Below are 12,173 nucleotides of genomic sequence, written 5' to 3' on the forward strand. Positions count from 1 at the left end.
TAATAACTTCTTTTGTTAAGTCAAGCTTATTAACTCACAAATATAGTGCCCTAGTTTTAGCTTTGTGTAGATAAACATGTTCTATAAGGAGAACACACAATCAATCACGTAGAGTTAAACGTACTATATATCATGCAAACATAAAAGCTCAACATAGAGATAAAATCCATCAATCGCCAAAGCACATATTAAAATAACTCATCTTACATTCTAGCCAACCGTAAGCACATAAAGTAGCTTATGTCTCAAAATCCTGACCTAGGGGAATTTTGCTAATCATCCACATCATGTAGCTTGAGTTCTAATATATGCATATTCCCATCTTAGCTTGAGGTCAGCATGCATCTCATAATTTCATCCTAAGGGCCTTTTAGTAATTTTCGATAACATACATTGCATACTCATTCAAAAATGTCATTTTGAGATCCTAACTTGCATAATCTAACCACCAAAGATAATAAATGCTCCCATGCTAGCACGTCCAAGTGATCCCTATGAGTATTACTTGCTTATAGTATGTGAGGTTACTTACATGGATGACACATGTCTACTCGAGGTAGATTTTCGTGTGTTAGAAGTTCCAAAATTTCTGAAATTTTTCTGGTTTGTCAAAATTCAAGTAAAATTAGAGCTAATATCAAAATAGGAGCGAAAAACAGTCAAACAGAGGTCGAACGGAGCAAAAAGGGAAGACTCATGAGCTCCCATGCATGCACCATGCGTGGTTGGATGTCTCCCACATAGTAGGTATATGTGCGTTGTACTCGTGATACATGGTGCGCTCATATTAGCCCCATTCAGCTCCTGTGTCTCAAGTCAATCTCTCGCGGGCATATGGTTTCCTCCAAATTTTTATGTTGAGACATGTGGCATACTCGAGTGGGTCACGATTAATTGATTGGATCAATTGAAGCGGATTTGACCCTCTACTTAACACACAATGTGCATTCCATTAGACTGTAGACATGTGTCCCCCTCTTGGGGGGCCGCAGAGCGCTTCTCCTTGCCTGGCACATGTTGCTTACAACCCAGTTCAACTTAGATTCATAATGATTTACTAATTCTTTCCGTTTTCTTTCGATCTTTACAACTTTTCCTACAAAATTTGAATCGACTTGGATTCTTTCATAAAATTTGTAGAGTTTTAATCTATCTTTTTTAGGGTATTTTTCTAATAATTTTTAATCAATTACAGAATGAGATAAATAGATCCAAAGTCGGTCAAAAATTATAAATCTCCTCATTCTTGACACACGTTTGGAATGTCGAATTTCAATAAGATTCAACTCCGGCTTTCGTGAAACTTCTCCAAAAACAATATACTAAAATTTCTAATCCTAATTCCTCATATATGTTTCGGATCTAGAAAAAAAATTCGAGAACAAAAACTAAAAAGCTATACCTTCCGTTCTTCTTCAATTCTTAATGGATTGAGCAAATCAACCATCAAAACTAGTCCAACTTATCTCCCAGTTGGATGGTTTCCCATCTTCTTGTTCTTTTTCCCTCTAAACCCCAATTCTCATCGATTCCGTTTCATTTTCTTTTCTTCTTTTCTTCCTCCATAATACTAATTACGACACTAGTAGACCCCTAATTTGGAAAGGGGAGTCAAAATGACCATTTTGCCCCTCGATTGAGGTCGATTAACTTTTTCCCCATTTTTCACGGTTTTCTTTTATATTTTTCTTAAGTTCCTAGTATTTTTTCTAAGAATTTTTCTTTTCTACCTCATCTTGGAATTTGGCCAAACATACTAGGGACATCTCTCATGCTTGTAACATACAATATACATGAGGCCTTGTATTCAAATCATGGTATATAATTGTGATGCATATCATACTTCCATACTTCTTCTGCCATATTCTTCCTATGAGACATGCCATATTCTTCTTATGAGACATAAGTATGTGTAAATGGCATATCATTCATTCTTATCATACATGACTCATCAAGTGTCTCATAGACCATAACCTAAACTTGACATCATAACATACATGGTTCAATATATTGGAAGCACATGTATCATAAAAAGTTTACAAACATAACATAATACAAGAAATACCATGTAGATAAGCCACATGATACGTTGTATTCGTACAACATACAATTCATCCAACCTAGCCTGAAGGCGTTCACTTACCTTGTTGGTCTAAACTAAAATCACTAAACTTCCTGCGTTGATATTCGTTTGATCTTGCTCAACGAGATCTAGTTCTAAAGTAGAGGTTCGTCAAGATGTTCAAAGCAAAACCATATGCAACTTATTCTATCTTCCAAATTAGTGATGATGATACTAAAATTAAATATAAAAAATATATAAAACCCTTAGCCTAGCACGTAATACCTAAAAACTCAAATCAACACCAGAAAATCTTAATTTTATCATTAAAGTATTCAATTAAAAGAAAAACTGAACTACAATAAATATTATCAAAATTTATTGTGTTGAATGTTCGACTTTGATGAATTCAACACATATATTCCCTACAAAACACATTCTGAGAGTTTCGTCCTACGTCAATCTTTCCTTTTCTAACTTTTAAATTTAAAGTAATGAACAAAAATAACATAATTGACACAATTGAGAAAGCTGAGATTTTGATCAAACAGGGAAGAATATCTCTCTATTTTACCCTTCGGTTTGAAAGTTGCAAATGGCAACACTTTTTTCCAGAGAACTCCAAAGAAGGGAGACATTTGTGGGTGTCCGTCCATCCACCGTTCAAATTTTCATTTCTGGCTTTTCATTTTGACATATCTATCCATGGTAGATCTCCATATCTTAATCATATCATCATTTCAAATTCGGGTATTCCAAACATACTATATGTCTTCTAAAGTTTAGCCAAAGCTCGTCCCGTTTCCCTGGACTACTACATTGTCTCCTTATGTAATAGTATAGAAGTTGACTACAAAAATTTATTTATGCTTAGGTTCATAATTAAAACTTCCACAAAACTACTTCCACCAGTGCCGACTGGCTGATATAAGAACACACGAACGTATATACATTTTGATCTCTCTAAGGGACCTTCTAACGAACTTGTACGTTAAATTAGTAACAAAAATAGCCAAATAATTGTGGAACTTTTGGTTGCGATAGATATATTGGACAATATGGATAGCTGGTTTTGTCAACCAAAAAGAGGCTCTAAGTCAATACTTATTGATCCCAGTAATTCCTCAGTTGGGACATGTGTAGAAGTAATTCATCGCGACCTAAACCTGTGACACTACTAGTCATGATCCAAGAAGGATGTACCTTGTAATTCTGTCTAATAAGTTGTTGAAAGTCCCTGATGTTCTCGTCCGGCCTTTTTCCTTTGCTCACCTTCATTTTGTCGCACTTCGTGAATACAAAGGTCAATGGTATCTGAAAACACATGACACAACACAACATAAGATGTTCGGAAAGTACATCAGACAAGGACTATCTATATAAAGCTATGTACTTCAGTTCTGATCACGTACATTGTTGCGACCGAGCCAATTCGCGCAATCTAAGTCTATTTTTTGAGGTGGAACACTTGCATCAACAAGAAGTAGCACCGCTACTAAAGTATCTCGGTTTATAAAATACCCTTTTGTGAATGAGGACCAATCCGTTCGAGCAGTTTCCGAGGCTTTGGCAAAACTGAATCAAATTTTGTGTTAAATACAAAATGTATAAGTCGAGATAGAGATTGCATTGCACTCGTAGTAGAATAGATGAATATAACAAACAATTCATACATCTTGTACAAAAAGGTTAAGAACTATTTCTACCTTAAGAAGATAGCAAAGCTCTAGGACCTGGTTTTGGTCGAAACTTGAAAACTTTTATTAATAGCTCAAAAAATCTCAAGGCAAGGGAAAATTATTGAGTGGCCAAAACAGAGAACAAGAAAAGGACACCTTTTAAACAAAAGGACAAAACAATACAAACAACAAAATCTTTCACATTTAGGTTCCTTTCCACATTAAATTCTGCTGAGATACTTGAGAAAAATGATAGATATATACCTGAACAATCTTACATAAGAAAGACCATTTTCGAAGTGGAGAAAAGTATTCAGGATTCAAAAGAACACAAACACATTCAAGATCCAAAGATTAAACATATAGGAGGCCATACAAGTAGAAGTATAGCTGGTAATCAAGAAGATCAAATATTTCAGCATAAGAAACAAAATGATTCCCGCCTGAAGTTCAAAATGCAAATGGTACGGAAGGAGATTCAAGACCAAAAAAAAAAACATTCTAAGCCTGGATTGTAAAAAAAAGGGGAAACATATAAACTTCAAAAGTCATACTTTCTTGAGAGTCTAAGTCTAGTTCATTTACATTTATCTTCATTAAAATACAGAAGCAAAAAGTTTCTAACATATCAAATAAGAATGTAATAATCTTCCATGAGAAATTTCTCATTTCGAGGCTTGTGAACTAAAGTTTCAGACTATTAAGAAATATTAAGGTATTTCTATGGATGTCATAGACTTTCTTTCGTTATGGATTTAAGGTGATGTTTCGCAGAACTCTTAATCAAGGTGGGGACGCGACAAATGAAAAACTTGTAAACATGAAAACTTGAGAAGACTTCGTCCTAAGAACATGGCAAATTTTGGTTGAATGAGGTAGGCGCAGGCTATTATGAATTGATTCACAAATTACTTACGGTTTTGATTTAAAGTTCAATTCAATTTTTAAAAATATACACATACTTTAAAAACACTCCCTAAGATCTCTGAAAGTTTCATTTCTTGTAAAAGCAGTGGCAGAAATCTAGCAGTATAGCACCATGACCATAAAAAATAAAAGAAAATAGAAAACTAATTCATCTCATAGCATCTAAATAAAATATGCATATATACACTTTGTGTATCATGCTTTTTTCTTATGACAAGCCTCTAATGCATCAAATTGGGAGTAATCAATCACTTAGACAGATTTGCATACTAGTTTGCAATCCCCCATCCCCCAATTTACATATTACTAAGGAAATTATAGACAAGATCAAGACCCGTATGACCAATCCGATCGTCCAAACAGCAATAGGAGCTAGAAATGGCATGCCATTTATGAGAAGTAGCTATCAACCTAAGAGACCATGTACGTCAATTTGGAAGAGCAATAGTGTATTATTAAGAGACAAACAACGGAGAGCAGCCTTTGGTCTATATAATTAAGAACTTGAAACCATTACAATAACAGTTGCTGGCAAAACAAAGTTAAACAGTTATTTATGTTCCTCCACTGTACTAATCAAATCATACCACTTAATATGTAATTGCACAAATTTGCATATAAACATTACAATCGTTATAAACGTATGCAAATGAAATAGAAATTACCCATAACCCGGTAAGTCCACTATGTACCAGCTTTTATTCACCAAGAAGTGATTAATCAGCTGCGTCTTCCCTTCAATCAAACAGAAGTTCACAATCATCAAAAACAAATTAAAGAACAGTTAAAATAAGAGTAAAATCAATCAGACCTGGCTTCTTGGATGTAAGAGCAACTTCCTTTTTCCGAACAAGAGCATTAATAAGGGAAGATTTCCCGACATTGGAACGACCAAGAATCGCGAATTCCGGTTTGTTATCTTTCGGGCAATCTCTAGCTCGAGCGCTGCTCTTGACGAACTCAACCTCCTTGACGCGAGAGTCGCCGGCGTAAGGACCGAGCACAATATTGGAGCCTGGAAGTATCATTTCTTCGGAGACCTCATCAGCGTCGACTCCAGGAGGAACAAACAGAACCGTGCGGGCAAATCGAGCAGAATCGGAGATTGATGTCTTAGCGGTGGTGTTGGAAACAGAAGCAAGGAGGGATGGGGAGCGATTCGGGGCGGTGGAATGCGAAAGCGGGGATGAAACGGGGAGAAAGTGGGGAGAGGATTTTGGAGAGAGAGTGGGGGAAAAGAGAGAGGCGAGAGGAAGGGTGTGGAGGCGGCTGAGAGTCTTGAGTATCATTGCGTTCGTAATCGGGAGGAGGAAGGGCCAGTGGCCGCCGAGGTTTAAACAAACAACGGCGAGGGCTCAGAGAGAGATTTTAGGGGAGAGAAGTCGCAATTTCGCTACAAAATATACAGTTTTTTTTTTTTTAATTTTTAGTTTAACTAAAATCGTAAATGCCTAAATTCATAGAAATTGTTTGATCAATAAATGGAATGTGGACAACAATTATAAAAAATTATTTTAAAAAATGGTTTGAATTGTTAATTAAATTATGATTAATAAAAAATAAAAATAAAAAAACCGAAAACCCAAACCTAACTCAACCCGCAGGTAGCACGGTCGCCCGCCACCTCCTTCTTCCTTTCTCTTCTCTCGTCGATATCGTCTTCTTCTTTTTTTCCCGTCGGTACTGATGATGTAGCAATCGAAAATTAAAAAAAAAAAAAACAATCCCACATCGATTAGATTCGAAAGGGAAGTTGGACACTAATATAAAAGAGGTCACTTGGCTTACCATGACAGCAATAACTACTTCATCTCGTCTCACTTTGATGATTTGGAGCCGTCGGAGAATCTATGTTCTGACACGATTAATTTGCCTTGGGGTTGACATTTTTAAACCTTTTCCTATCGTTTTCGACCATACTTGAGCCATTTTTTACATTTAGGTGCTTAAGGTTGATATAATTTAGCAAATTTAAATTATTTGGAGCAAGTTTGAGTTGTTTTATATAATTAGGTGAGCTTTCTGTAATAGAATTCTAATTTATGAACGTGAAATCAAGTTTGAGTTGTTTTATTCAATTAGGTGAATAAATTTCTATAATATACTTTTAAGTTATAGAGCGAAATGACTTCAGTTTAGGCCAACCAAGTAAGTGGTTGTATGTTGAAAAATCTACGAACTTAGTTATATGACTTGTATGATATCTGAATGATACATACCTTGTAGTCCCTGTTTGTGTCATTTTGTGACACGATGGTGTATGATAGGTAATATGTTATGCAATGATTTATGCTATGAAATGAATGTTATATGATAAATGAACCTCAAATGTGGTGTTACATATATTATGTTGTATGTTCACATTTGGGCTTACATTTAATGCGTTTTAGAATATGAATCTATAGCCATTTTAAGAGAAAAAGTAAAAAAGTGATGTAACAACTCGAAATTTTCTAGTTAGTCATTACAATACTTTGAACCTTACATTTAATGTGGAATCACTCTAAATGGGCTCTTATTACAAATGCAACATGGATTCATATCTCATTTATTATCTCGTGAATAAACAAATACAAGAAAAATAAAAGAAAATAATATTGAATTAAATATCTTATACTAACCTATATTTTATTAAATGCAATTACAACTCCACCTATACTATTAATGCAAATATAATTCAACCTATACTTCATCTTCGAATTAGGAAAATCATCAACTATATCAAAAGAACTCAAGTCAGCAACATTGGAAGTAAAATTTTCTCGGAAGATCAATTTATAGGCATTGTTATTAATTCTTTCAAAAACTTGATAAGGGTCATCCCCTCTCGGATGGAATTTTGTTTTCCTTTGAGATGAGAATCGTTTCTTGCGAAAATATATCCAAACTCAGTCACCGGTTGAAAAATTATTTCCTTTTGTCCTTTGTTAATTCTTAGAGCAACTTTTGAAATTTTGTTTCTAAATTCTCTCATTCACCTCTTTGTGTAATGTTTTGATTAAATTTGGTTTACTTGTGGTTGCTTCACTCACAAAAGTATTAGAACGAATAGGAATCAAATCAAGAGGCGTAAGTAGATTAAATTCATAAACAACTTCAAAAGAAGAACAATGAGCGACACTATGAATTGCTCTATTATATGCAAACTCTACAAATGGCAAACATTCGTCCCAAGACTTAATATTCTTAGAAATAATAGCCCTAAGAACATTTCTAATGTCTTGTTCACCATCTCAGTTTGTCCATTAGTTTGAGGATGACAGGTAGTTGAAAACAATCATTTGGTATCCAATTTACCCGTAATACTTTTTAGGAGTGACCCAAAAATTTAACATCCCTATCACTAACAATGGGGATTCCATGTAATCTTACACTTCTCTAAAGAATAAATTAGCAACATCATTTGCATCATCCTCTTATTGCATGCAATAAAATGAGTCATTTGACTAAATCTGTCTACCACGAGAAACATACTATTTTTACCCATTTTAGTGTGCAGCAAATCAAAAACAAAATTCATACATATATTAGTATTCAAAAGAGTATACAATCTATTTGGTTGTGATCTAGATTTAGCTTCTTTCCATTTAAAACAATGGCTACAAAACTTATGAACATCATGTTTTATCTTCGGGCAAAAGAAGTGTTTATGCAACATATTATATATTATAAGTTTTATTAATCCCAAAATGGTCCATTAAGCCACCACCAGGTGCTTCTCTCAAAATCAAATCTCTTATAGGCCATTTAGGAATACAAACCTTACTTTTCTTAAATAAAAATTCATGAAACACATAATAATCAAGTAAGTGGACGCCGGACGGAATTCAAATATACTCGAGCTTAGGGAGAACGCCGGCTAAGACCAACCAAATAAGTGACCTTACTATAGGTGTCACGACCCAATATTTTACTACGAGCCGTGACTAATGACAACACACAAATGCACAAAGTGATTTAAATATGAAATAGAGAAAATCCTTTAATTCCAATAAAGTTTTTGAACGACAAACAAATAGAACACTTAACAGTTTAGAAATAAATTTTGAAAGAATGAAAATACAAAATAAAGACTGGACTTACGCCCCGGGACAACCGATTCCTCTATGACAATCCCCGTCTTCATCATGCCCACCCTTGACCGACGCCTCGCGCTCCTGAAAGGGAAAACATAGCAAGGATGAGTATAAAAAATATACTCAGTAAGCCACCTACTTGTAGGCTCTCTTCGCATCCTAATTTAACAGGTTCCCACGGTCTCCTAATTCAGTTCTAGGACATCTAGTTCTAATCTTAGTCCCTTGGAGCTTGCCCCTTGGGTTTCACCGATTCATCGTCCTTTCATTAGACACCTAGAGGTTCCTTACGCCAAGCTGATATGGTCGGTATCTCTCTATGAGATACTACCTTTACATGGTTATCTGGAACTACATGGTATCTAGCCTAGGGGTTTGCGATTCGGCTTGAGCTTTGCAGGTGACACGTGTCGTCGTCTCACTTGAGCTGCGTTGCTCCAGCCGACGGTCGACACGTATCTGGCGCCTGTCGCACCGCTCGCCGACCGACTCCTTTTTTTTTTTTTTTTCATCTCAGTCCTTTGCAATCCATAACATAGATTCTCATTTCTGATTTTCATATCTTTTGATTCGTAGTTCGGATCGATATGATTTCTTCGACAAAGTTCTAGACCGTGTTACGGGCTACGTCCTGGTATCTTTTTTGTAATTTTTTGCTTAACTACCAGACGAGTTAAAAGCGTCAGAAGTTTGCTTACCGTTCTCGGACGATTCTCGGATCTCCGCCTTTGGGTTGAGATTTTGGCCAAAGTTCTTCGCAAATTGAGTGTAGAGTTGTTCCTAGGTGAATAAATCAATATTTTAGGACTCGATTCACATAGGAAAAGCTCAGATCTGAAAATGTCGTTCAGAACCTTACCTCACGAATCGTTCTTGGATCTTGACGGAGCGTCGGCCTCGCTAGCCTATCGGTCCTTGTACAGGTCTCGTCTGAAGGTGGTTCCGACAGTGGTCCGATGAACTTCGCGGCGACTCTTTTCTGTTTCCTCTCGGTTTTCTCTCTAACTCTCTCTTTCTTTTGCAGGAGGATTGATGGGGTTTTCTTTGAACCCCTATTATGGCTGAAGAAGCAAAATAACATTTTTGCCCCATTGTTGACTCAACCCCCCTTTTTTTTTGCGGGATAGGCTAGAAATTGTATGAGTTACAATTTATGATGTATGAGCTTTGATGATGTATGAGTTGTATCATATGATGTCGTATACTAGTATATGATGATATATGAGTATATGATGATATATAAGTTGTATCGTATGATGCCGTATACTAGTCTATGATGATGTATGAGTTATGATACTTGATTATGTGCGTAATTTGTATATTTCGATGAATGACGTACTTGATATGCTTGAGGCACTTTATGGTAATATGATGAGTATGATGATTGCATGACATTTACCTTAATATAATCATCTTTTCCATATTGAGCATGCTATATCATGATGAGTGTTATATTGCATCATGTCATTAGATTGACATAGGACACAACCCTAAGAGCATGAAAATTATATTAATATAAATATCTACGAGCATGCGTTACTTAATGTAACAAAGAGATGAGACTAGAGAGTTTTGTGAGAAGAGATGATAAGATGGACAGGGACCTCATGTATATTGTATGTTCATAAGTATAGGGATACTTCCCCTAGAGATGATGAGTGCGGACGCACACAGTATGACGAGCAGGGTGTTCTTAAGGCGCATGACACTATGGGGTTCCGCTAACCTTCGAATATCGCTACAGATTAGCTTGACCAGAGGGTCCAAGGGGTGTGCGAGAGCCCTGGAGATTCACACTCGCACGTGTGAGTTGTGTGTAGGGAAGTACTACACATCAAATTTGTCTGAGACTGGAGGCCATCCCTAGATGAGCTAGAGATAGGTCCCTAAATCATGATTGCATGTGTTTGCATTTGCATGGCCCCCTATAGTGGGGCCATTTACTGAATATTCTTCGGCCATGTGCCACATCATTTTTTCAGGTAAAGGTAAGGGGCACATGTACGAATGACGAATAAGTCAACAACATGTTTTGCATCATCGGTCTTGTTGCATGCAATAAAATGAGCCATTTACTAAATCTGTCAAGCACAATAAAAATATTATCTTTACTCGTTTTAGGTTGTGACAAACTAAGAATAAAATCTATAGATATATTAGTCCAAGGTTCACTAGATACATCCAAATGAGTATACAATCCATTTGGTTGTGATCTAGATTTAGCTTCTTTGCATTTAAAATATTGAATACAAAACTTATGAACATCGTGCTACATCTTCGACCAAAAAGAAGTGTTTATGCAACATATTATAAGTTTTATTAATCCCAAAATGTCTCATTAAGCCACCGCCATGTGCTACTTTCAAAAGAAAATCTCTTATAGAGCATTTAGGAATACAAAGCTTACTTTTCTTAATTCCTTATCTAGAGGGAATTTCAAGATGCTCAACAAGAGAAAATTGGCCAAAAAGAAATGAAGAAGTTTTAGGAAAATTATATATTTTTCAAGAAAAAATAACAAAATATTCGAAAAATGGCAAATTACCAAATTACCCCTGAAGATATGGATAATTAGAAAACTGTCATTCTCACAAGAATCCGTGATCAATAGTGACCATCTTCACAAAATCCGTTGAATCTCAAATCTTAACTGATGGATCTCCTCCAAAATTGGATACAATTTAGAAACCTCACAGATCATCACATCCAACGGCTAGGATTAAAAATCAAGGTCGGTAAGGCTTTGATCGAAGTAGATATTTCTGACTGATTATCCAGAAAGTTCAATCTCCAAATCGCGATGATTCTAAAGCTCTTAATGTCGGTTTAAGCTTCTCCTATAAAGTATGAAGTTAGGGCAATAGTTTGGAACAAGAATTGAGCAAGGTGAAGCTCCCAATCGTAGACAATAAGCGTTTAAGCTATAGGAACAAGTCTGATGGATCTTCCAAATTCGAATTTTCAACCATTTATCTTCTAACTTGTTCCTATAGTTTCTAAACAAGATTACCCACAAGTTCTATGAAGGAATAGAGTGCTGAAAGTGCCCAAATACTATTCCCCCAATCCAATCCCCCATTGAAGAGTTTCAAGGAAAACTTGAAAATCCAATCCGAAGATACATGATAATTCATCGAGCAAGGGCGATTCTAATCGGTTTCTGCACCTCCAAGGAATGTTTCCATTGAAGACTATGAAGAGAAATAATCTCAAGAACATGCCCAATTGAAGAAAATCAATTTGGGCTTAAATTAGGGGTAAATGTCGAATTCTTATCTATGGTCCTTTTTTCTTCAAATTAAAGATTCCTTTAGCTTCAGAGAAAGAAGTTGAGTAACTTTGATGAAGGAATCGAGAGCTGAAACGTCATAGAACAAGCTACCCAAGAGATCGAAAATCGGATGTGTCGGGTAGCATGCAAACCAAGAG

The 12,173-nt window shown here is 35.8% G+C and overlaps 1 protein-coding gene across 1 annotated transcript; it reads right to left on the reverse strand.

Moving 5' to 3' along the window:
* Window positions 1-2,925: 2,925 nt before the first annotated feature.
* Window positions 2,926-6,053, reverse strand: LOC111434809 (GTP-binding protein At2g22870). The gene is made up of 4 exons (XM_023072193.1): window positions 5,480-6,053; window positions 5,334-5,403; window positions 3,475-3,637; window positions 2,926-3,376 (listed from the first exon to the last, which is right to left on the reverse strand). The coding sequence occupies exons 1-4, from the start codon at window positions 5,955-5,957 to the stop codon at window positions 3,167-3,169; spliced, it is 921 nt and encodes a 306-aa protein (XP_022927961.1). The 5' UTR covers window positions 5,958-6,053; the 3' UTR covers window positions 2,926-3,166.
* Between the last annotated feature and the right edge of the window lie 6,120 nt (window positions 6,054-12,173).

Source organism: Cucurbita moschata, unplaced genomic scaffold (genome assembly GCF_002738365.1).
Source record: "Cucurbita moschata cultivar Rifu unplaced genomic scaffold, Cmos_1.0 Cmo_Scf00046, whole genome shotgun sequence".
Lineage (NCBI taxonomy): Eukaryota > Viridiplantae > Streptophyta > Magnoliopsida > Cucurbitales > Cucurbitaceae > Cucurbita > Cucurbita moschata.